Consider the following 27,780-nt stretch of genomic DNA (forward strand, 5'->3'; position numbering starts at 1 on the left):
CGGGGGGATGAACTTCATCTTTATGCAGTTTCGGAAGGAAATAGAAAATAGGTACCCTTGGGTTTTGTTTCAAAAAATGTTCCATTTGAGAATCTTTTATCAGACCTATTTGCTTTCCCAAAAGCAGTACCTTTTCCAACTTCCCTCCGAACTTAACAGTGGGATCAGTATCCAATTTTTCATAGACCTCAACATCCCTAAGTTGTCGTCTAGCCTCAAAAAGGTAATACTCCCGGCATACATTCGACTTCCGGTGGGAGGAGCAGGAAGCGCAGGTGTACTACGCGCTCCTCTGACTAAGGCAGCACGAACACGCCGACACACCAAGTTGCCATAGGCCGTGGTTTCATACACCACAGCCAGGACCTGGGCGCTGTAATCCGCCTGAGTGTGTGGAAGTCGCGGAGCAGCCAGAGGCCGGTTTGCTACGGCCGTTTGCCAAGTTTTGTCAGCTGACGGCGGGGTGAGATCTGAGGTGAGATCTAGCAGAAACCCAGTAATTAGGCTGAGTGACAAGAGCCGTGATTGCAGCAGAAAGAGTGGGAAGCTCCCAATGAGGAAGATATGCTGTGAGCAGCATTGGAAACATTGAAGGGGCACTGGCCTGACTCAAGACAACACCGCCACCGCTAGCTGCCTAACCTGGCACCTCTGGAAGGTAGGATCCCCCCCGCATTTGACAAGTAAGAAGTCCCTGACCTGGTACAGGGTGAAGGTAAGAGGCGGGCTGGCCGGGACTGTATTTTGGGGATAGAAAAAAAAATGGAAGTAAGTCCCTGACCTGGTACAGGGTGAAGACAGTAAGGTATAGCAAGATGTGCAGTGAAAATATATACCTAAAGCCAGTCAGTGGATGACCTGTGACTATAAAAGTTTATGGTTGAAAGAGTTGGCGCTGCTAGCCTTTTCTTTTTCTCTTCCCCGCACATTACAGCCATTGGATTAGATTGCTTAAAGGGGCGCCTTTTCTAGTACTCCTGGACCGCTAATATAATTCCATGATTATGTGTTCCAAGGACATACCTAAAGTCTATTACTAATCGCTATACATATGCCGTAAGGTCACCAACATCAACAAAAGAACTGAGACATAAGGGGAAATTACCTGTGCTTGTGTGTGAATAAAATTCAAGGCATAAATGACTAAAATCTATTTGGTGGCTTGCTCTGGCCAATAGCAAAATGTAACATTGCTACAACCGACCGTTTTTTAGTGAGCGAAACAGAATGGCGCACTTAGGATCTGAATGACATTTATTGAAATTTATTGAAAAGGGGAGAGAACGGAAAGGAACTTTCTTTTTTCCTTTTTCTTTTTTTTTCCTTTTTTCCTTGCTTTTTTTGTATTTCCGTGTTTTATTCTGGCCTCCTGTTTTTCTTTTTTTTGTAGTCTTACTTTTTCCTTACTTTCTTGACTAGCAATTTAAAGGCGTGTGTTGCACCCTTACATAGCTGGTGAAAGATTGTGTTTTGATGGATATATAGTTTACAACAAATGTTGGGGAAAAAAAAAAAAAAACGTTTGTAAATTGTTATGGTTTGATAGATATGCAGTACATACCAAATGATGAAAAATGTTTATTTTCCTTTGTTCTGCTCTGATGAATATATAGTATATATCAATTGGTTTACTAGAATATTAGAGTGTTAGGCCTACTGATTTATTTGAAAAAGTATTTTTTCTGAAGTTAGGGTATAGTAGAGGTAGGAGAGAGGAGCAGTTGAGTTACAAATTTCACTGAAGTAGATGACAATTGTTGACCATTGCACATTCACAAACCCATACAGGGGAACACTCCCTAACACACAATATAATTACCTATACTAGAAACACTTATACACTTTTTCTACATATTTTTACTATACCCTTTTTTCTTCTTTTCTCTTTTCCCTTTTTCTTCCTAGGTCACTATTAAATACAGGCACATCACTTTACACACTCTCTCACTCTTACATATCCCATTTCTTATTTCTGTAAACACTCTATTTTTTTTTTTTTTTCTTTTTTGACACATGGACAAATATTTTGCACCTAAATCACACGCAATGCCAGCAAAACCCAAGGATAGAAAGCCCAGACATAGCATTGAAAGTATTAGCGATATTAGACCTGAAATGACCACTGTAAATATTTCTAAAGATGATATAGAAGAAATTTCTAAACAGGTAGCACTATCTCTATCACCTCAACTTGACCATATCAAAACAGAACTATTTACACTCTCAGTAGAAATGAAAAACTTTACATCTAGACTTACAGAAATTGAATCAAGAATTTCAGATACTGAAGACTCTGTGACCAAACAAAACCTCTCTATACAACAACACGATATAAAAATTTCAGAAATTACTGACAAAATAGAAGATTTAGAAAATAGATCACGTAGGAACAACTTAAAAATTGTAGGCCTTCCAGAAACCACCAACTTTCAGGATCTAATATACTTTGCCTCAGTGACTCTGCCACAAAGTCTAGAGATTGATACCAAACTGCATAATTTTATGGTTGAAAGAGCACACCGTGTAGGCTTTATTAGAAACACATCAGAAAATACTATTCAGAAACGAGCTATCCTAATTAAATACCTGAATTTTCAGGACAAAGTACTAATACTTAGAGCATTCAGAAAAATGAAAAATCTAGAGATTGACAATAACAGAATTTTAATCTTCCAAGATTACTCAGTCCAGACAGCAACAAAACGCAAAAGTATGGCTCCATTCTGTACAAACATGATAAACATGGGCTTAGCCGCACACTTAATTTATCCCGCTAAAATTAAGATTTATATGGATAATGAGACAACTACACTAGAAACAATTGCAGAGGCCAAGGCATTTTTGAATAAGTTCCAACCTAGGTAATTATTAAAAAATAAGGAAAATGCTCCTCTTCTTCTCTCCTTTCTTTTTCTTTTTTGTGCTTTTGGTTTATTGGTGTATGGACAGTTAATGGTATGGCAAGTTGGATAACTTTATTTTACCTTCATATAATAAACGAGATAACTAAGGTTAAGATTTGTATAAAAATGAAAGAATGGTCGAAAACAAGGACAGTACATTTTTCTTTAAATATTTTAAACACTTATGTTCTATTAAAGATAAAGGTTCGGGTTAGAGGGAGGGGCAAGGAGGTTAGAATTTATTTTGAATCCCCTTTTTTTTTTTTTTTTTTTTTTCTTCTTCTTCTTCTTCTGGTTTGTTATCTTAAAATAAAGTATAAATGGCAACACTAAAACTAATTTCGTGGAATGTGGGAGGGGTCACTAACCCAATCAAAAGAAAGAGGATCCTGACATATCTTAGAAATAAAAGAGTGGATATTGCACTTCTACAAGAAACACATCTGACTGAAATAGAACATAATAAACTTAAAGTTAACTGGGTTAGTGAGGTTGTCTATACCCCATGTGCAACACATAAAAGGGGGGTCGCAGTTTTAATCAGCAAAAACTTAGAATATCGAATTATAGGGCAAGAGATAGACCCAGGGGAACGATTTATTATTCTAAAAATTATTATAAATTCACGTATGTTCACGTTATGTAATGTCTATGGCCCAAATGTGCCAGATATAAAATTTTGGGAAAAATTAAAATTAAAATTACATGATTCTATAAATACGAATCTTATAGTTGCAGGAGACTTCAATATGGTTTTTAACAATATTGATAGATCACAGGCAACTGGAAATAAAACTAAACAGATCACAAAAAAATCCTCCAGGATTCTTAAAGTATTTGCTAGCGCACTAAACATCAAAGACATCTGGAGATTGCTATATCCTAATTGTAGAGATTTTACGTGTGAATCAAAAAAGTACCGGACATTTTCACGGATAGACTTTTTTCTGGGGTCAGACAAAATTATTAACTCAGATATAAAAGCACAAATAGATAACTTCACCATTTCAGACCATGCCCCGATATCATTAGAGACACGGTGGGAAACAGACAGATATGATCCAGTTAAGAGTTACGGCTTCCCACGTTATTTAGCAAACAATTTAGAATTTAGAAACCGACTCATTGCTATATGGCACGAATATGTTCAACAGAACAAAGACTATATACACAAGAAATAGATCTTCTGGGAAACTGCTAAGGCAGTAGCCAGAGGAGAAATTAAAAAATTCACTATTAGGTTTAAAAAAAAGCTATATTTAAGAGAGACTGAAATTTCTAACTATCTAAAAAACAAATATAACGCATATATTGCATCTCACACACAGACTAATTGGCAAAGTTACATGAAGGCTAAGCAAGAATGGGAAGTTTTTCTATCACAAAAATTTGCTATCCAAGAACTGAAGAACAAAAGTAGATTTTACAGATTTGGAAATAAAATAGGGAAATTGTTAGCAAGATCTGTAAAAGATAGGAAACCGATGCATCACATTAAGTCACTAAATATTGATGGCAAAAAAATATTGAACCTTGACACAATCAAAGCAGAATTTTATAAATACTTTAGGGACCTATACTCAGTAGCGGATATTAATGTAAAAAATAAACAAGATTTTTGGGAAAAAATTAAATTACCTAAGCTCTCGGCGGAAGATTTAGAGAAACTCAATGCACCAATTAAAGAATTGGAAGTCCTAAACGCAATAAATAATTTGAAGTTGGACAAAGCCGCCGGACCTGACCTTCTACCAGCAGAATTTTATAAAATTCTCAAAAATGAAGTAATAGGTGTACTTACGGAACTATTTAATGACTATTTAATTAACTATAAGATTCCATCTCCTAACTTTGCAGTTTCAAAAATAATATTACTCCTAAAAAAAGGGAAAGATCCTGAATCAATAGACTCCTATCGTCCAATTTCACTATTAAACTCCGATTACAAACTATTTACTGCAATTTTGGCAGATAGACTGAAGTTAATTATGAGCCCGTTAATACACCAAGATCAGGTTGGCTTTATGTCTAAGAGAAACTTGTCAGCAAACATACGCAAAATTTTTCTATTAATAGACTTCTTAGCAGATGTTAAAAATAAAAGTGAACAAAACTCCGCCATTCTTGCAGTTGACGCCCATAAAGCATTTGACTCCATTATCTGGGACCATTTGTTCTGCTCTATGAAGAACTTTGGGTTCAAAGATCAGTTCCTTGAATGTATTCGTGCCTTATATTCCAATGCAACTTCTATTTTGATGGTTAATGGCTCAAACACTACATCCTTCCCTATTCTATCTGGAACACGACAGGGATGTCCAATTTCACCGCTTTTATTTAATTTAGCAATTGAACCCCTTGCAGTTACTTTAAGGGATAATTTAGGGGGGATTAAGATAGGCAAAATCCCTGTTAAACTTCTACTTTACGCAGATGACTTGATTTTACTTTTAAAGGATGCACAGATCGAAATTCCCAAAATTTTGGAAATTATAAAAATTTTTGGTTCTTTCTCAGGTTACACAATTAACATATCCAAATCAGAACTACTCTGGTTGAGTAAGCATCACCAAAATCAATACACACCCCCTTTTAAAGTAGCCCCGCAATACATCACATATTTAGGAATCCAGATCAGTGCCAATCCAGAAGAATGGTTTAGTTTAAATTACCCACCCCTATTTGCAAAAATCAGATTTGAGATGATGAAATGGGATAATCTTCCACTCTCAATTACCGCAAGAATCAATGTAGTTAAGATGATCGTCTTACCTAAAATATTATATTTAATGCAAAATATCCCTCTAATCATACCAAAAAAATATCTTAACAAGTTAGACCAACTAATGAGACGATTTATATGGGGGAGGGGTGCGAATCGAATATCATTATATAAACTGTCACAACTAAGGCAATATGGTGGATTGGCACTACCCAATTTTGCTATTTACAATAGTGTAAGTCTTGCAAAAATTGCAATGGACTGGATTACGGGCGGGAACTATATTGCATTTACAGAAGCAGAACAAAATTTAGTATACCCTCTTTCATTAAATGCGCTTCTGCACTGTCCTAAAAAAGTAATTCCAAAAAGTATTAAAAATAAACAATCATTATATCATATTATAATTGCATGGCAAGACATACGACGCAGAGTAGATAGTGACCCTCATTTTTCAGATTTACTTCCTATTAGAGGTGACCCACGCTTTCCACCTGGTATTAGCAGTCAAGTATTTAGGAAATGGGCCACAGCAGGACTTATTTATTTAACACAACTTAGAGAACCCAATCTACAGAGTATATTACCATTTGAGACTCTTAAAGAGTCTTATAATGTACAGAATGTGGATTTTTTTGCATACCTTCAAGTGAGACATTGGTTCTTTAAAGCTATGGAAGATAATAAATTTCCATGGACCCACTCAGGAATGAAAATGGGGCTAGCATTATTTAAGGCAGGCAAACGTTCTATTAAATACTGGTATAATATGATTATTACTAAGACAGGGGAACTAAACATTGTACAGATCTGTTCAAAATGGCAAACAACGATTGTAGATCTAAAAAGGGAACAAGTAAAACAAAGTATAATTCTCTTGGACGAGGCCACACTCGCGGCAAGCTGGCGAGAAATGCATATAAAACTCTTACACAGAATATACTTTACGCCTGCTAAAATAAATAAATGGTCGACACAAGGTTTAAGGGTATGCCCACGTTGCTCTTTAGCCGATGCTGACCTAACCCATATGTTTTGGAGTTGCCCAAAAATTAATCAGTTTTGGAAACGGGTACAATTTTGGTTAAATAAGGTGACAGCTACAAATCACATATTAGAACTACAACACATAATTTTCCTACTAGACACATCAGACAGACTGGTAAACAGAGCTTTCTGTAATACGGTAATTCTGGGTGGAAGATATCTCATCCTTAAAAACTGGCACCAAAAAAAGTCACCGACTATAAATAATTTAACATTTTTATTACAAAGACAATATACAATAGAACAATTTGATAACGCAATTAACTCTGAACAGCAGCATAATAGATTTAATTCAAAATGGTTAGATTTTGTTAAACACTACAAAAACACTAATTTACAGAACCAGTTATTATCACCATTAGAGAATATAAGTTAAGACGCAAACCTCTTTTTTCCCTTTTTTTCCCCCTTTTCCTTCCCCCTTTTGGGTTTTTTTTTTTTTTTTTTTTTCTCTTCCCCCCTCCTCTGCCCCCCCTAGAGAAATTTAAAAGCTAAAAACTTTTCCTTGAAGCCGGTCAGGATTTTGATATTTAATTTGCAGGTGGCTCCACCTTTCTCAATAATTTAAAGGTTGAAATTATTTAAAATTTACACTGGACTACCCGAACTTATTATATATCACAGTAAAGACCTGTTTTTTTGTTTTTGTTTTTTTTCTTTGTTTTTTAAGGTTTATAATAATGAAGCTAGGGTAAATCCCGTGTTAATGACTAATGTGATAAAGGAAGAAAAGTGAAATATTTAATATCTGAAAAGGTTATGATTTTATTTTCATGTATATCTTATCTGTATCTCTTTTCCATGTTTTCTGGTTCCAAATGACATAAGTGTATCATTGATTATGTAATTTTTTGTCTTTGCCTTTTCTTTCTTATTTCTGTATATTCTTTTTTTTTTGACCTTTAATAACAATAAAAAAACATTATATCAAAAAAAAAAAAAAGGTAATACTCCCTATCCATGACAACGACGTTGCCACCTTTGTCCGATGCCTTTATGACTATATTGTGGTTTTCTTTTAGGGATGTCAAGGCCTTGAAATGGTTGCCACTGAGGTTTTTATTAAACCTGTTTGATTTTTTATTCATATTCAACTTGACCTTATCTGCCAATGCGATCAATTTCTTTTCAATTGTCCTTTGAAAAACATCAATGTTCTTACCTCTTGTGCCTATAGGATAAAAATTACTTTTGCTTTTTATTTTCACCTCAGGATGACGTTCCCCTTGTGTGGTACTGTCTCCCATATTATCTTCCATTAGTTGCATTAGCTCTGTGAGTGCACATTGATCACTAAAATTCAATTTATTATGTGCACTCTCAGAGTCTAGCTTAGCCAAATCTATGTTTTTAGTGCACGGTGTATAATAAAATATCTTTGGAATTTTTACACTCACGTTTGGAGAGTCTTTCATCAGTTAGCCGGAACCTTTCTAACTGTGCTACTTTAATATTACACTTGTAATCTGAACTGCTGTTAGTAGGATAGTACTAATATAGGATATAACTTATATCATTCTGGTAAGATGATTAAAAAATAGGAGAGACAGAGCTTCTCCTGGTGACCTCTGATACGAGTTTCACAAGAATGCTTCCTCAGAACAAAGGATACCAAGAGAACAAAATAAATATATTTTAAGCAAATTGTAAAGTGGACTAAAACTGCATGCTCGATCTGAATCATGAACGCTCAGTTTTCACTTAACTGTCACTTTTAAGTTAGGATATTCAGGAGGAGATAATGCCTGAAAAAATATTTTCTTCAAATTATTTATCATATTAATTTTCCTGAATAGCACAAGCAACTTAATTAAATATATAGGGGGAATATGCATGTTCATATAGAGTGACCCTCAATAGTTATTTCACATTGTGTAGGAAGAAAGAGAAGCCAATGCTCTGACTGTGTATTCAGTGCTGTGTTTACTTGGAACATACTTAACCAAAACACACACAAAAAAGAAAACAAAAAGCAAAAAAGAAACAAACAAAAAAAACAAGGACATCTCCAATGTCAGCTATTAAAAAGCATGAGCATTTGGGCACATTTTAGGTACTGCTGGGTTATCACATACCAAGCTGATTTTTAAAAAGTCTTCTAGAGCATTAAAGCAGAACTCCAATTACACCACCTGCCAGGAAGTGTTAGCTTTATGTTTAACATCAGCTGTTCTTTTTATTTAAGACACTTCATTGTCAAAATTTCCTGCAGAGAATTGAAAACAATTCTGTTTTAAAAAAACAGGGGTTAAACATTAAATCATCAAGGGCTGTTTTCTTTTCTGTTTGTGTCGAAAAAGTATTTGCTTAAGAAAATAAAAATGTAGAGTTTTTGTTTATTAATAGGAAAATCATTTTATTTGAAATGTTTAATTTAGACTATATATGGCTATTCATATAGTTTAACTAATTTATTATGCAATTTATTTTTTAAGCTTATTGATATGATTAAAAATCAATAAGATTTGAAATCAATAAGCTTCTTTAGGCAAGCCGGAGCTGTCAGTAATTTTATGAGCTAAGCTTTTTATTTTAATTATTTTTGCTATTTCTATTTTTAGATTTGTATTTTTTGGCTTATCTGTATCCAGGAGTTGTGACATGGACAGTGAATTGGCTAATAGTCCCTCTTGGGTATATTAAAACTGTTTAAAAACGTACTTAGAAGCTTTCAGTTTAGCTCTGTTGAAAAGGTAGCTGAAAAGCCCACTGCAAGTGGTAAATAAGACACTCCCCCCTCCCCCTTCTTTTGCATATGAAAAGACCCTTTACACAAACAGGAGCAAGCTGGAGAAGGTAGCTGACGGTATTCAAATAAAACTTTGGGGCTTGGTTAGGAGTCTGAAAATCAGAGCAATGTTATTTAAAAATAAGCAAAATTATACATTTTTAAAAAAACAAAAAACTTTATGGGCTTTATAAATAGATCATCTACAAAACATTTATGCAAAGAAAAAATTAGTGTATAATGGCCCTTTAAAGCCTCATGTTTACATTATTTTGTTATTTAACTTATTTACCTCCAAAATATAAATCTCTGTGCTACATGAATCCAATAGCCAATAGCCAACCAATGAGACACATGTATCCCTCTGTGCCAGTTTATCTAGCCCCTGTGACAATGATGAACTATGAATGTGCACCATCGTTTTTGTAGTCTCCGAAAAAAAAAAAAAAAAAAAAAAAGTGTGATTAAAGGGATATGAAACCCAATTTTTTTCTTTCATGATTCGGATAGAGCAGGCATTTTTAAGTAACTTTCTAATTTACTCCGATTATATTTTTGTCTTTGTTCTCTTGGTATGCTTTGTTGAATGAGCAGCAATGCACTACTGGTTGCTGACTGAACACATGGGTGAGCCAATGACAATCGGTATATATATATGCAGCTACCAATCAGCAGCTAGAACTTAGGTTCTTTGCTGTTCTTGAGCTTTCCTATATAAATCTTTCAGCAAAGTACAACAAGAGAAGGAAGCAACGTAAATAACAGAAGTAAATTGGAAAGTTGTTTAAAATTGTATTCTCTATTTGAATAATGAAAGAAAATTTCTGGGTTTCATGTCCCTTTAAGGGACTCCTGGAGGGTTGACAAACAAGCTGGCCACAACTCAAAAGAGCCCTCTGGAGGGAAGAGAAACAGACATAGTTTCACGAAAAATATTTTACTTTAATTGCTATTAGTTTATAAAGGGCCCTTAAAGGACCCCTAAATACAGTAGAGTATAATAATCTATAAATGCATAATAAAAAGACGATACAAAAGCTTTTACTTAGAATTTCAAATGAGTAGTATATTTCTTTCTTGCAAATTTTAAAGTTAATTATATTCTCCTTCCCACTGCATCATGTGACAGCCTTTAGCCAATAACAAAATGCATATATATTTATTCTGTGAATTCTTACACATGCTCAGTAGGAGCTGGTGCCTCGGAAAGTGTGCATATAAAAAGATTGTGCACATGGAATTGAGTTGGAAGTTGTTTAAAATTGTGTGTGCTATCTGAATCATTTAAGTTCGACTTGAGTGCCCCTTTAAGACTTTTAAAGTAGTGATCTGCTGCCCCCATGTATTAGGAAGTTAGTGATAACTGATATAGAGGCCGAATTATTAAAGGTCTTGCGGACTTGATCCGACAGTGCAGATCAGGTCCGCAAGACCTCGCTGAATGCGGAGAGCAATACGCTCTCCGTATTCAGCATTGCACCAGCAGCTCACAAGAGCAGCTGGTGCAATGCCGCCCCCTGCTGACTCACGGCCAATAGGCCGCCAGCAGGGAGGTGTCAATCAACCCAAGTGTATTCGATCGGGTTGAATTGCGTCGATTCCTGTCCGCCCTGCTCAGAGCAGGCGGACAGGGTTATGGAGCAGCGGTCTTTAGACCCCTGCTTCATAACTGCTGTTTCTGGCGCGTCTGAAGACTCGCCAGAAACAGGGCCCTTCAAACTCTATACGGAGCTTGATAAATGGGCCTCATAGAATATTCCTACTAAGTTTAATATTTCCTGTACTTTTTAAATAATTACATATTATACCACTCATTGTAATGTACTAAAGAACGGGTAATAGTTATTAGAGTCTACAAATTATGTAGTAAATATAGCCTGTTCTGTTGATCTCTGCCCATCTGAGGTGAGAGGTATTAACCCTCGAGTCTTTACAATTCTGCTTATTTTATTAGTTTAACACTATGGGTAATGAGTACTGTAAAGCTTTTCTGATGTGTCTGAGGCATAACCAAATGGCGTCAATCTCTTGATTTTAAAACACTACAAAATGTATTGTTTTTTTTTCTTTTTCTTTTAGACATTTTAAAACATTTTTTTTGTAGACATACAGTATGTACAGACAATTCACACATTAACCTCAATCCAATGTAACCAATTACACTGGTTGCAACACATTTTTTTACACTGATCTAAAGTGATTAGCTTCCATTTTGATATGTTGTGAAATTACTTTTGGTTGTTATAGAAAACCTTGTAAAGAAACATATAACACTTTCTACAGAGGGTGATCACATCAAGAGGAAAATAAATACACATTCTCTGGATCTGGTTACAGTAACATATTGCCTCCAATAACCCATATGTTTTGAATTTGTTTCTTTCCTGTCAACATCTTTTTGGTACCTTTACATCAACATAAGTCTGGGCTAGATGCTGAGCTGATATTTTATCACAAAACATATAATTAACATTCTGAAATCGGACTGTATATGTTAGGCTTGTAATATAAATTATTAGGACAATGTTTAATTTACTCGGTGTAAGGGTATCTCAGTAGTGTAAAAAAACATATTAGTACATTACATGGAATGGATATTCAGTGTTTTTGTACTACTTAATGCACCTCTGAACCAATAGCGGCTATTGGTTCAGAGATGCAAGTGGCACCTCACTGGTAGAAGATCATTGTGCCGTGGGCAGTCGGAGCCACTAAATTCAGTGCTGTGCAACGGCACAGAAAGAGTGAGTTTAGCACCGTTTTGTACAGGTTTGATCAATGAAACGCCCCTTGATTTTTAGTGGGCGGCCAGAGCCACTGAATTTTGCACTGTGCAATGGCACAAAAAGGGTGAGTTTAGCACCCTTTTGTACAGGTTTTATGAATCAAACTCCCCTTGATTTTTAGTGATGGAGTGATGGTAAATCTTAGCGTTTGTTAAATGCTTGGATTTACCATCACTTTAAGGGATTTGTTTTTGCAACTGTTGTTTATGGCTATAACAAAAATAACATAATTACTAGAGGCCTTCTTAAATATAAGCAAGCTATACAAAAAAATAGAAAAGTTATCATCATAATATTTTTTCTGCTATGTGACCAGGTTTATCAAGGAAAATATTCCATTATCTTTATGAGCAAAATGTTGATGCCAATATATGAGTCACATTTTATATACAAGTACATTTTTTGATAAATATCTACTTACTGCAGGCAATAATTTTTACTCAGGCCAAAAAATAAAGGTCTTTAAAAGTCCCCTTCTGAAAATAATTTGGAGCTGTTAGGCTCCCAATGTGCACAAAAATGCTTGAACAACTAAGGTTTTGTAGTAATATCTAGTAATGAATTCAGTTCTAGTTGAAATTTACTGCTTATAAGGCAGAATTCAGTAATCTTCCTGCTCCTATAAAGAATTTACAATCTCAAATGTGTGTAAAAGCTATCTACTTCTAATTAAAACTCTCTAGCTTCAGTTGAATAAGCTGTGAAATCGGAAAATCTTTTTTCTAAAAACTAGGAAAAGAATTCATTGCATATATTTAACAACAGCATTTTACAAGTGATTTCCACTTGCCTTAGTTATCATGGCTTCAGTAGTATAAGGGCTCAGTAAAATATTTTAACAATTCAGATTTCAAGTAAGAAACAGCTGTTGCAGAAGTGATGAGTCTGTGCAAGACAAACATTTAATACATGACACAATATTTCTTTGTTGTGAAAAGAAACACATTTTCATTTACACTGGTCACAAAAATTAGGAATGGAACATTTGCTACACTATGTAACAATCACAATTATATGACAGAAATTATTAGTAAGTCTTATTTTGGCCTAAGATGTCTAGATTTTTAGCCATTGTTACTGCATTAAAGGGACACTCGGGTTTTATTAAATTTTCATGATTCAGAGACAGCATGCAATTTATAACAACTTTCCAATTTACTTCCATTAAAAAAAAAATGTTCACAGTCTTTTATATTTACACTTTTTGAGTCACCAGCTCCTACTGAGCATGTGCAAGAATTCACAGACTATACGTATATACATTTGTGATTGGCTGATTGCTATCACATGGTACAGGGGGAGTGGAAATATACATAACTTTGAAATGTGTTAGAAAATAATCTACTACTCATTTGAAATTCAGAGTAAATGCTATTTTATTGTCTTGTTATCTTGCATTTGTTGATTATGCAAATCTGCTGTGTTTACTGGTCCTTTAACATACATCTCAGTATTTTAAACGGTTTGATAGAGATACTTAAAGGGACATTATACCCAAAGATTTTCTTTCCTGATTCAAATAAAATATGCATTTTTTTTAACAACTTTCTGATTTATAGTACCTTGTCAAATTATTAGATCCATTGGTCAAAAATCGTAATTTTTATATTATTTTCATATTTATTCTTAATAACAGATTTGTTTCTTATTCAATGTTATATTTGCAACATCTGCAATACATATTTACTTGTAATTTGATGTATAATTACAAAAATATTTGGAAAATTAACAAATGTATGGGCTAGATTACAAGTGAGGCGCAAACAATTTTGCTACTAGCGCAATCACCCTTTATGCTTCAATCCTTACTGCAATCTCAGAGCTGTGGATAACTGGTTTCCGAAACAAAAAAGTTGCACAAAACACATAAAAAATACATTACAAAGTACATTAACACTCTTATTGACGCTGTCTGATAAAAAATAATTTAAGCCCTTATGGACTGGACATTTCTGACTAAGACTTCCCCAAAAGACCAGAACATTTTTAGCATTTTTGCCATCACTACATTTAAACAGAAATAGAGCCTTGTTTTTTTTTATTTACCTATCAAAACGATATATTTTTTAAGTAGACAACTCAAAGTATTAATCTAGGACTATTTTGGTATATTTCATGCCACTATATCACCGCCAAATGCGATCAAATAAAAAAAAAAAAGTTAAATTTTTTACACAGTTTGGGTTTCTCACTGAAATTATTTATATGCCACTTGTGCAATCATGGCACAAATGGTTATAAAAGCTTCTCTGGGATTCTCTTTGTACAGAATTTGGCTTTGCCATTGTTTTTTGGTAATTAGAAGTCTGCTAATTGCAGCTGCGCACCATACTTCTGTTATTCCCAGCAGTGAAGGGGTTAATCAGATATCTTAAAAGGTTAATTTTAGCTTTAGTGTAGAGATTAGCCTCCCACCTAACACTTCCCACCCCCTGGTGTGCCACAGGATTTTTTAATGTAAAAAAGTGTGCTACAGCAAAAAAAAGGTTGCAAATCACTGCCCTACCTGACCCCTCCAAAACATCTCTCTTCCCTCCCCCAACCCCCAATGGTCACCCCATCTTAAGTACTGGCAGACAGTCTGCCAGCAAAAAAATTACTTTAAAAAAAATAAATAAAAATTATTTAATTTTTATTTTTCTGCAGTGTAGGATTTACCCTAATCCTCCAACTTCTCTGATCCCCCCCAAATAGATCACCCCCAAATAGATTGCTGCCATCTTAGGTACTGGCCACTGTCTGCCAGTACCAATAAACCCCAATTTTGTATGTATTTTTTTTTCGATAGTGTAGCTGCCCCCCCCCCTCATTACCCTACCCCTCCCAGATCAATATCTCCCCTTTACTATAGGAGCCCCCTCTCCCTCCTCCTTTCTTCCCCCTTCCTGCTGCTCTCAGGAGATATATCCTGTATTGTAGTAGTTCAAACCGATCCCGCCCCCTGCAGCGATGGTCCACCCGCCTCCCTCCTAACCCTCCTAACGCTCGTTGGGCATGCAGAAATAGCGTGATCTCACTAAAAAAAAAAAAACATACAAAATTGGGGTTTATTGGTACTGGCAGACAGCTGCCAGTACCTAAGATGGCGGCAATAGTTAGAAAGGGGGGTTAGAGTTAGAAAGCTATTTGGGGAGATCAGGGAGGTTGGATGGTTAGGGGGATCCTACTCTGCAGAAAAATAAAAATAAAAATAAATAAAAAAAATGTAATACAAAAAAAAGTTGTATTTTTTATTGGCAGACTCTCTGCTAGTTTTTAAGATGGGGGTGACCATTGGGGCTGGGGGAGGAAAGAGAACTACAAACACAAAGAGAGTTATTATAGAATAAAATATATACTAATTTATTGACACATAGATTCTATACCACCAGTGGTTTTACATATAAAAACAAATCATTCAATATTCACATATATAGGGAAGAGAGCTGTTTGGGAGGGGTCAGGTATTGATCAGGGGGTGGGAAGTGTCAGGTGAAAAGCTAATCTCTACTCTTAAGCTAAAATTAACCTTTTAAGATACCTTATAAACCCCTTCACTGTCGGGAATAATAGAAGTGTGGAGCACAGCTGCAATTAGCGGCCTTCTAATTACCAAAAAGCAATGGCAGAGCCAAATATGTCTGCTAAGTCTGAACAAAGGAGATCCCAGAGGAGCTTTTATAACCATTTGTGCCATGACTGCACAAGCAGTATATAAATCATTTCAGTGAGAAACCCAAAGTTTGTGAATAAGTCAGAATTGGCAGACATATATGTAATATATTTTGCCAGTACAATAAACCCCAATGTTGTATGTATTTTTCTATTTTATTTTTTTCTATAGTGTAGCTGCCCTCATTACCCTACCCCCTTCCCCTCCCAGATCAATATCCCCCTCCATTATAGGAGCCCCCCTCTCTCTCCTCCCTTCTTCATCCTTCCCCCTCCCTGCGCTCTCAGGAGATATTTTCTTTAGTTTAGCAGTCCAACCCATTCTCGACCCCCTCCTGCCCCCCTGCAGCAATGGACCACCCAACCGCCTCCCTCCTAACCCTCACACGCCACCAACGAATGGCACCAATGCTGTCTGATTAAAAATTTCCTAATGCGAATGTGCTATGTTGTTTGCGCAATGGGTGTCTGTTTTTTTCAACAATTTTTTTTCTCCATTGACTTCTATAGGGAATGCGAAAATGTGATGGCGTTTATGGGGGAATACATGCACACGCTACTGCGCTATTCGGGTTAACGCTAGTGCAAAATATTTTTTTTAGGAACTTGTCACATGAACGCAACCCGACAAGCACAATCTTAGCAGAGGTTTCACAATCATAAAAAAAACAAATACTGCGCCTTTTGTAATCTAGCCCGTATATGTTTTTACAGATGGGTAAACAAAGTGACTTGTCATTAAAGAAAGTCGGTCAAATTGTCAGCTGTTGAAGACAACAAACATGTCGCAGTACAAGATTGCTGAAATTGTAGGTGTATCAAATAGTTCTGTAAAGAATATTAAGAAATAATAATGAGATGATTTACAAGCAGGGATTCAGCTAATCGTCCCTGAACAGTTCTCTCAGATACCTTGATGCCTGCATCCTGAATGTGTTTAGCCAACACTCTGACAGGCAGTTTCCTGTTTTGAGTGAAAATATCACAAATTCATCAGTTCTTGGTGTAGAAACACAAGTTTGACCTCAATCGCTCTTCTGTTTTGGGTTCAAATCATCCCGACAATTAATTTTTTTCTTGCTATTCTTTTCAGAACTACGTGATACACCTAAAATTTCAGCAATCTTCTACTGCAACATGTTTTTTGCCTTCAACAGGCTGACAATTTAACTGCATTGTAAAATTTAACACTGAAAATGTGATAGCTTTTACTAAAAGCACTTTTTGCTTACAGGTCTATTTTAAAAATGCTAAATGTATAGACTCTAATTTGTATTTACATTTTGACTATCAGTTCCTTTTAACCTGCCTGCATCACGCCTATTTAAAAGGACAGTCTAGACCCAATACATAATTGTACTTATTGTTACATACCATAGAAGCACCCTGCAACTGGTCCCACATCTATAAGTTTGTAAGAAGTACATGAAACATATAAATATTCATTGTTTGTTAGAAGCCCAAAATGGCTGCCAAGCTCCACCCACCTACTGCATGAATATTTTGGTATATTGAGTTTCTCCAATCATGATCAACTCTTAAATAAGTTTTCCTACTCTCACATACTGATTTGTGCATGTGCAATTTGAAATAGCTAACGGAAAAATATAAAACGCAAACTGCTAAACTGTCATACAAGAAAACATCTAACTGGTCAAAAAGAAAGCTTGGCGGCTATTTCCGGCTGATAAAAATAGATGATTATTTAAAAGTTTCATGTACTTCTTACAAGCTTACAGATGTGGAAGCCATTGCAAGATGCTTGTCTGGTAACAATAATTAATAAAGAATTAGTATTTGGTCTATACTGTCCCTTTAAGGATTAGTTAACCTTTATAATATCATCAAGGGTATCCGCTTCTTGGAACATTTATAAGAGATGAAATTCAGTGTACAAGAAGGAACTTTAATCTCATCATTCCTCTCTCATTCATTTTAAAATAATATAACTATAATAGATTATTGAGGGTTGTTTCTACCTCCAGTTATCTGAGGATATACACTTACCAATACTGATATAGTTTTACAAGATTGTCGGATGTATAAATAAATATTCAGTACTGTGCAAAAGTTTTAGGCAGGTGTAAAAAAATGCTGTAAACCAAGAATGCTTTCAAAAATAGAAATGTTAATAGTTTATTTTTAGCAATTAACAAAATACAAAGTGAGTGAACAGAAGAAAAATCTTAATCAAATCAATATTTAAGGTGAGACAACCCTTTTGCCTTTAAAACAGAGTCAATTCTTCAAGGTATACTTGTGCAAAGTCAGGGATTTTGTAGGTATATAGTCAGATGAATGATTAAACAATTAAGCCAAACATATGCTTATGATCATTAATTGAATATCTAAGTTGAAACATAGTCATTAACTGAAATAGAAACAGCTGTGTGGGAGGTTTCCAGATGTGCTGTACAAGCTTATCTGAAGAAGCACAAAGAAATGTTGAGGACTTCAGGCACAGAGGTCGGCCAAGGAAACTTAGTGCAGCAGATGAAAGACACATCATGCTTACTTCCCTTTCCAGCATTGCCATCAGCTCAGAAATTGGAAAAAACAGTGAGACCCTGGTATACCCATCTACTGGTTAAAAGTGGTCTTCATAGAAGACTTGCAGCCAAAAAGCCATACCTTCTATGTGGAAACAAGGCTAAGCAACTAAACTATGCACGGAAACACAAAAAATTGCAAAAAGTGTCCTGGACTGATAAGTCAAAATATGAAATATTTGGCTGTAGGAGAAGGTAGTTTGTTCACCTAAGGGCTGGAGAGCAGTACAAGAATGAGTATCTGCAGGTAACAGTGAAGCATGGTGGAGGTTCCTTTCTAGTTGTTGGCTGCTTAACTACAAATAGAATTGAGGATTGGTCAGAATTAATGGTCTCCTGTGAAGTAAAGGCAGATCCGTATTCATCATGTAATACCCTCAATAAGGCATCTTATAGGCCCCAAGTATTTTCTGCAGCATGACAACAACCCCACACATACAGCCAAAGTCATTAAGAACTAGATATGTGCTCAGCGGAGAGATTTGTTTCTGACCGATTCAGATTTTTTTGAATTTCGCATTGGATAGATTAGAATTCGGATACATTTGAATGTATTTGTTTCAGCTTCATTCGAATTCAAATAAATTTGGATGTATTTGTTTCGGATTTGATTCGTAAATTCGGAAGTTCGGTATGTAACATAGTAACATAGAAACATAGTAGATAAGGTTGAAAAAAAGACTGAAGTCCATCGAGTTCAACCTATACAAATCTAAAATACTTACAAAAAGCTCCAGTTAAGCTTAAATAACCCCATTAAAATGTGACCCATTTAATACTAGCAATCATATCCATGAATTTTGTTTGTATACAGAAACTTATCCAGACTATTTTTAAATGTATCTATGGTATTGGCATTCACTACCTCCTTTGGTAATGAGTTCCACAATTTTATTGCTCTCACAGTGAAAAAACGTTTCCGTTGCTGGAGATTAAATCTCCTTTCCTCCAACCTTAAATTATGACCTCTTGTCAGAAACAATTTTCTTGGAATAAACAGAGCTTCTGCCATCTCTGTATATGGGCCTTGAATATATTTATATAAAGTAATCATGTCACCTCTCAAGCGCCTTTTTTCTAAAGAAAACAGACCCAGTTTGGCTAGCCTCTCCTCATAGGTTAATTTCTCCAATCCCCTTATTAGCTTTGTGGCCCTTCTCTGAACTTTTTCTAGTTCTGCAATATCTTTTTTAGCAATTGGTCCCCAGAACTGCACTCCAAACTCAAGGTGAGGTCTTACCAGGGCTTTATATAATGACAGAATTATGCTTTCCTCCCTTGAATCAATACCTCTTTTAATACATGCTAGTATCTTATTAGCCTTTGAAGCCGCTGCCCTGCATTGTGCACCCATCTTTAGCTTGTTATCTATTACTACTCCCAAATCCCTTTCCTCCTATGTTTGGCTAAGTCTTGTCCCATTTAAAAAATACGTAGCCTGCTTATTTTTACTTCCAAAATGTAGAACCTTGCATTTTTCCGTATTAAATCTCATTTTCCATTCACTTGCCCATAGTTCTAATTTTAGCAAATCCCTTTGTAAAGACAGTTCGTCCTGCTCTGACCTTATGACCTTACTTAACTTAGTATCATCTGCAAAAATAGAGATGTCGCTATTTAATCCTTGCTCCAAGTCATTTATAAAAATATTAAAAAGAGCAGGGCCCAGTACTGATCCCTGGGGGACGCCACTGATTACCTTTGTCCAATCTGAGTATGATCCATTTACTACTACTCGTTGCTCCCTATCTTTTATCCAGTTATTTATCCATGAGCTAACATTTTCAGCTATTCCCAGTCCCTTAATTTTGTGCATTAATCTCTCATGTGGCACTGTATCAAATGCCTTTGCAAAATCTAAGTATATCACATCCACTGATTTCCCTTTATCTATATTTTGACTTACTTCCTCGTAGAATCTAATTAGATTAGTTTGACATGATCTATTTCTCCTAAAGCCATGCTGATTAGAACTCATAATCTTGTTTACACGAATATGCTCATCAATATAATCCCTTATAATCCCTTCAAATATCTTCCCCACTATTGATGTCAGACTAACTGGTCTATAGCTTCCTGGATCATCCCTGCTTCCCTTTTTGAAGAGTGGCACCACATCAGCTTTACGCCAATCCTGGGGTACCATGCCTGAGGATAATGAGTCTTGAAAAATTAAGAGTAAAGGTTTGTCTATAACAGTGCTAAGTTCCCTTAACACCCTTGGGTGTATTCCATCTGGGCCTGGAGTTTTATTTACCTTAATATTTTCCAGTTTTTTCCTGATATCCTCTAAACAAAACCCAGTTAGTGGTATGGACTGGCATGTTCTATTATGTTCAAAAGTATCATTCAATGGTTCTTCTCTTGTGTATACTGAAGAAAAAAACTGGTTTAGTACCTCAGCCTTCTCCCTGTCATTATTTATCATGCTACCCTCCACACATTTTAATGTACCTATATTATCCTTCTTAGATTTTTTGCTATTTATGTACTTAAAGAACCTTTTAGGGTTAGACTTAGAATCCTTAGCAATTAATTTTTCATTTTCAATTTTGGCTAATTTGATTGCTTTTTTGCATGCTTTGTTACATTCCTTATAAATATTGTATGCTGAGTCTGTACTATTTTCTTTTAATAATTTAAATGCCCTACGTTTTTTCCTAATTTCTCTTAACACATTTTTATTTAGCCATAATGGCTTTGTTTTTTTATTTTTACTTTTATAACCATATGGTATGTGTTGATATGTATATTTATTTAACACATTTTTAAATATTATCCATTTATTCTCTGTATTTTTATTAGAAAATACATTGTCCCAATTTATATTATTTAATGATTTCCTTAAATCGTTGAATTTTGCTTTCTTGAAATTAAAAGTCTTAGTTAAGCCTTTAAAACACTGCATTTGAAAATAGATTTCAAATGTGACCATGTTATGATCACTGTTACCCAAATGTTCTTTAACTTCTATGTTTGATATTATATCTGTATTGTTTGATAGCACTAAATCCAATATAGCTTTACTCCTAGTTGGCTCCTCTATTAATTGTGACAAGAAGTTATCCCTGAGAACATTTAAAAATCTATCCCCCTTAGCTGAATTACTAGTTTCATTGGCCCAGTTTATATCAGGGTAGTTAAAATCTCCCATAATTACAGCCTTACCTATTTGGATAAGTAGTTGAGTTTCCTCCGGGTCACTAATGTTGGGAGGCTTGTAGCATGTTCCTAGTAATATTTTTTTAGGATTTTTCCCCCCACTCTTTATTTCAACCCACAGGGTCTCTACATTGTCACTTGTATCATAAATATCTTCCCTTATTGTAGGTTTAAGGTTAGGTTTAATATACATGCAGATTCCTCCACCCCTTTTATTATTCCTGTCCCTCCTAAATAATGTATACCCCTCTAAGTTAACTGCCCAGTCATGTGAATCATCCCACCAAGTTTCAGTTATACTGATAACATCATAGTCCTCTTCTGCAACTAAGAGCGTCAGCTCCCCCATTTTACCTGTCATGCTTCTTGCATTTGTTGTCATACATTTAATTTTCATGTGCTTTCTGCTGCTACTCAGTGTGCTTTCCTCTATATTTTCTAATGTGACATTTCTTAAGTCATCCCTTCCTTGAGATATTAAGGGATTGTCATATTCACAGACTGATCTCTCTGTTCTATTTTGTTCTAACTGACCCTCCCCCCCTTTGCCTAGTTTAAAAGGTTCTCTAAACGTGCTACCATCCTTTCCCCCAACACACCTGCACCCATGTCATTCAGGTGCAATCCATCCTTACAGTACAAATTGTACCCTAGTGAAAAATCAGCCCAGTGTTCTAAAAAGTCAAACCCCTCATTTTTACACCATGTCTTTAGCCATGAATTAACAGACCTTAACTCCTTCTGCCTTACTGAATTAGCACACGGCACTGGTAATATCTCAGAAAATATTACTTTGGAGGTCCTTGCTTTAAGCTTGCTACCTAACTCCCTGAAGTCATTTTTTAGGACTCTCCATCTCCCACCGATTCCTTCATTAGTACCAATATGCACCATGACTGCAGGATCAGACCCACATCCCTCTTGTTGATTCAGATGGTTCCAAGTTACACAAACATAATTATTTCACTGTTCTATCTTAATAAATCTCACTAAATTTAATTTTTATACTCAATTGCGATTAGTCCATGGCCATTCGAATGTAACAAACAAATCTGCACTAATTCAGGATTTATTCATTACCAATACATTCAGATTAGTTTAGTTTCGTTGCTAGGGTAATTCGGAAATTCAAATTGATTCGAATCTCCGAATTTGGGGAATTCATCCCAATTTCGATTCGGAATGAAACAAAACGCACATGTCTTTTAAGAACTATCTTCAGCAAAAAGAAGAATGAGGAGACCTTGAAGACATGAATATACAGAAGTAACTATGGTTAGTTATTCAAGATATTTAAAACAACCTAACTGCAGAGTGTGTACAAGTGTACCTAAAAGAATTGATGATGTGTTGAAGGCAAAGTGTGGTCACACCAAATATTGATTTGATTTAGTTCTGCTCACTCACTTTGCATTAATTTTTTATTGACAAAAATAAACTATTAGCACTATTGATAAACATAATACTAAAGTGTCAGCTATTTTTCATGTTATAGAAGGAATTTGCTTATATAGATTCATTATAGCCTTATAGAGCATTTTAAGTACCAGTAGTAGGGGAAAAGGATAATCGTTTTTCTTCAACCATAGACACACAGCACTTTATATTCCACATAAACGCATCATATTGATAATGTTTTTTTATACTTTCCCTTGACTCTTTGCAGCAGAAGAACTAAAGAAAAAGCCGTCAGAGAAAAAGAAGGATGCTCTTGCTCCAAAGAAAGCAGGTCTGAAATAGGATGTTGCTCATTAGTTATATTGAATCTCTTATACCCCATTCTCAGTTATAATACATATGTATAGTGTCCATTTCTGCTTTTAAGTAAGTGGGTCTGTTTATAATTATCACCACTTCCCTGCTGAAGCCTTTCTCTGTAATGAATATGTGTCTTAAAATAATTTTATAAATTAGTGCACTCTGGCTGAGGTAATGAATACTTTATTTAAAAATTTGATCTTCCTACTTGTATGATTTTTTTATTTTTTTTTTAAATACAAATGAATGTTAAAGGAACAACGTAGAATTGTCAAATAATTACAGCACAGAATGGACTAATTGTGCGTACAGTGACAAAAACATAACTAAGAAGACTCTAATAATACAAGCAGTTACATGTAAATGTAGTAATTTTACTTAAACCCTTGGGTCCAAGTGAGAATGCTACAACATATTACATAATACTTCTGTAACCCTTATTTTGGCAGCTAAGATATACCCAAGGTTTGCTATTTAGTTACATCATGCACAAACCATCATACCGTTTTCTTTTCCAACAGCTGAAGTATAAAGATTCAGTAAACTGTCTAGCTAACCATTATAATGAAATAAAATGTCATATTTTGTTGAACCATAGCAAATGAAATATACTGTATATTGAAAATAATACAAAATAGAAATGTATAGATTTGTACATTTTCAGAGCAGATCTCTGCTGTTACTGTTATATATGTATGTAAATTATCCTTGATGTAATACATATTCCCATATTAGTATTAGTGGGAATTTTAAAGAAAGTTGCATATAGTTGGTGACTATATTTAGTGGAACTACATAATACTGTAATACAGAGTAAAGAAAATCAAAGTACTGCATGTCATTACTTGAGGCTTAAAGGGATAGTAAACCCAATTTTTATTCTTTAATGATTCGGATAGAGCATTTAATTTTAAGCACCTTTCTAATTTACTCCTATTATGAATTTTTCTTTGTATTTGTTGTATCTTTATTTGAAAAGCAGGAATGTTAAGTTTAGGAGACGGCCCATTTTTGGTTCAGCACCTGGGTAGTTCTTGCCGATTGGTGGTTAAATGTAGCAACCAATCAGCAAGCACTACCCAGGGTACTGAACCAAAAATGGGCTGGCTCCTAAGCTTAACATTCCTGCATTTCAAAGAAAGATACGAGTACAAAGATAAATTGATAATGTAAATTAGAAAGTTGCTTAAAATTGCATGCTCTATCTGAATCATGAAAAATGAAATACCACATATTTACAACATATCACATGTTTAATAATAACACATTATCCTCAATATAAACTGTTCTATACATTGTATAATAAATAAATAAATCAACACATAAATCAATAACTACATAAATAATTCCTGAGACATTAAACCATTTTTGTTGCACTTCTTGTTAAACAATGTGCTTGGCAACTGTAGGTAATAGATATAATTAAATTAACTGAATAATAGCAAGATATATATGCAGAACTGGGGTAGCAAAAAAATTTAGTGTAGAGGGTGGGACACATATTGGCCATCCCTGCTCTAATGCATTGTTAAAAATGGTAATATGTATCACCTAAAAGGCTGTACACCTCAATCTTTGTCTTAGAAAATAGAACTGGTCTGTACAAATATTGTCAGTTATAGATCTATCTTTGTTTTTAATCACAGTGTTCTTTGAGAATCTATATATGTTAAACAAAGCACAGTCAACTATAATTTTGGGTTAGATCATGTTCTATTTGAAAACTTAAAGGGACATTCCAGCCAAAATTGGAATCCACATGGGTGCATTTCACTTTTCAATAGAAGCATTTTTCAAATATACACAAAAATGCTTATAATAAAAGCTATAGCTGTTTAAAGCGTGTATTTAAGTATGCACCGTGCACCAGCATTTTAAACACTTGCACAGGGAGTCTAAGGTGTTTGTACCATCTGGTAATGACTCAATTTGTTAATTGCTGATATGATACAATCCCCACTTGTGCTTTGAGCAGCTGTAGTATTTAAAAAGCTATGAGAAATAGAAAAACAGCAGCACATAAAGAGGAGTCTGAGGGCCAAATATAAAAATAAAATACAACTTTTATTTCAACATAAGATTAAAAACTGGTACAAGGCTAGCAAACTCCCTGACTAGTTTCGTGCTCCATTGAGCACTTAATTACCCTATGATTAAGTGCTCAATGGAGCACGAAACTAGTCAGGGAGTTTGCTAGTCTTGTACCAGTTTTTAATCTTATGTTGAAATAAAAGTTGTATTTTATTTTTATATTTGGCCCTCAGACTCCTCTTTATGTGCTGCTGTTTTTCTATTTCTCATATCTACACACAGCTTCACTGGCCGTTTTTTTCAGCAAGCACCCCTGCTACCCACTTGCTGTGTTCCTCCGCTTGTTCCATTGCGTCAGGACTTCCGGATTTGCAGCGGCTGCGTTTGTGTATATTTAAAAAGCTAGTACACTTTGAATACCTAGCTATGCTTCACGTGCACGTGCAGAGAAAAATGTTAACACTAAAACTGGGATAGCTTTTACTAAAAGCTTTTTTTGCTAATACATGTATATTGCAAATATGTTTCTATTCAAATATGTAATTCATCTACTGTATATGCATTTAAATTTTGACCGAAATGTCCTTTAACATCTGGTAGTAACAAGTAACAAACATCTCTATATAAGTCTATGAAGAGTTTTGTTTTTACTAGTCAGTCTTACAAGGGGAATTGGATCTACCAATTATGTCTTGATATCTTTAGACTGTGTCAATCTGAGAGAACACAGCAGTCATACTTTCTACATCAGTTAATGTATGTCTTAGTAACAAGTACTGAATCATTATCTGTTGCTACCTTGTGTAAATGTTTTTGTGTTTAGCAGTGTTATAGTTAGTTACAGTATTTGCATATGTCTGTAAGACAAGGATTGTCATTTAAGATGTTACATTATGAGAATGCCGGTTTGTTATCTTTATTTCAGTGTCTGAATGAAATTCACTGTGTAAATCAGAACATTATTTTAACTCTGCTTTGTATTTGCCAAGATGTAATGCTTCTCAGTAATGCATTTTGATGTTGTCATCTAATTAAATAAAATCTTTTTAATTTCAAAGTACAAAAAAAAAGTTTTCGTTTGTACATGCCAAAACTGTGATGAAATAATATCTATTTTGAGAGTGCGTTAACATCCATCCAACCTCAACAATAATCTTGGGCTTAAGGTAGCCAATATACCTTGAAAAAAAATAAGTAACAGACGTAACATCATATTTTTGTTTTTTTAAATTTGTGCCTCTGAGAAAACAAGAACCATCTCAATTGTCAGATATTGTTACATAGGCCCCTATTTAAGAAAGTCTGGCGGACCTGATCCGACAGTGCGGATCAGGTCCGCCAGACCTCGCTGAATACAAGAGCTGCTGGTGCAACTCCGCCCCCTGCAGATTTGCGGCCAATGGGCCGCCAGCAGGGGGGTGTCAATCAACCCGATCGTACTCGATCGGGTTGATTTCCGGCGATATCTGTCCGCCTGCTCAGAGCAGGCGGACAGGTTATGGAGCAGCGGTCTTTGTGACCGCTGCTTCATAACTGCTGTTTCTGGCGAGTCTGAAGACTCGCCAGAAACACAGGGCATCAAGCTCCATTTGGAGCTTGATAGATAGGCCCCATAATGTAAATTCAAGAATACTTTGAATAGATAAAGGGCAGCCCTGAACACAGGGAACATCCAGTTCCCAAATATGTTTCCCCTTTTAAAATAGATTCTTTATTTGCATTAAAATAAAATAATTAATGGTAGCAAGGGATTATATAATTGAGAGTGAAAATATGGTAGGAATTTAAACTATGCATGTGCAGATAAAGGCATAGCTGTCAATTTAACAATGGCCAGACGCACAGCCGCGGACATCTCCACCTCTTTCCACTAGGAATCGTGGCTAGCAGACAGCAATACACATTTATAAGTGCACAAACGGTTGCTTGTGCAATGACTGCAGCTTCTTAATGATTGGCTGCTGGTTCACTCATGTGACCCTGTAGCTGAAGATGCTCCAAAGATGCATTTGCAGCTTCTTAAATGGAGCCCATAGGGAAGTGCAAAAATATTAGTGCATTAACATTGCTCGAACACAATCAAGAGAACTTCTATTTTTGCACTCATTATACAAGTCCAACGTTATTTCTTATTGATCAAGTGATAGTCTGTCACATAATTGACTTCCATAGAGCTGCACAGTAAAAATAATGTGTGATATCTATTGAACACTACGCCAAGGGAGTGCTAAACCAATTTTGTGCAGTGGAGTTCTTCATGTAGATCTGTACTATATAATAATGGTTTACTTCAGGTCTTTTAAAAAAAACGCTACATTTTACAGCACTATTTTGCATTGCGCTCATGTGCAACACTTAATCTCACCAGTTGTAAAACAAGCTTAAAGGGACAGTATACACTCATTTTCATATAACTGCATGTAATAGACACTACTATAAATAA

General features: G+C 35.2%; 1 protein-coding gene across 50 annotated transcripts in view; it reads left to right on the forward strand.

Annotated features, from left to right (window-relative positions):
* Positions 1 to 27,780, forward strand: part of TRDN (triadin) — a 950,114-nt gene that overhangs the window by 314,241 nt on the left and 608,093 nt on the right. For all 50 annotated transcript variants that reach the window (XM_053710723.1, XM_053710722.1, XM_053710726.1 and 47 more), the window contains exon 15: positions 23,215 to 23,277. In XM_053710723.1, coding sequence (XP_053566698.1) covers positions 23,215 to 23,277 — 63 coding nt within the window. The remainder of the gene's footprint in view (positions 1 to 23,214; positions 23,278 to 27,780) is intronic.

This window comes from Bombina bombina, chromosome 4 (assembly GCF_027579735.1).
Source record: "Bombina bombina isolate aBomBom1 chromosome 4, aBomBom1.pri, whole genome shotgun sequence".
Taxonomy (NCBI): domain Eukaryota; kingdom Metazoa; phylum Chordata; class Amphibia; order Anura; family Bombinatoridae; genus Bombina; species Bombina bombina.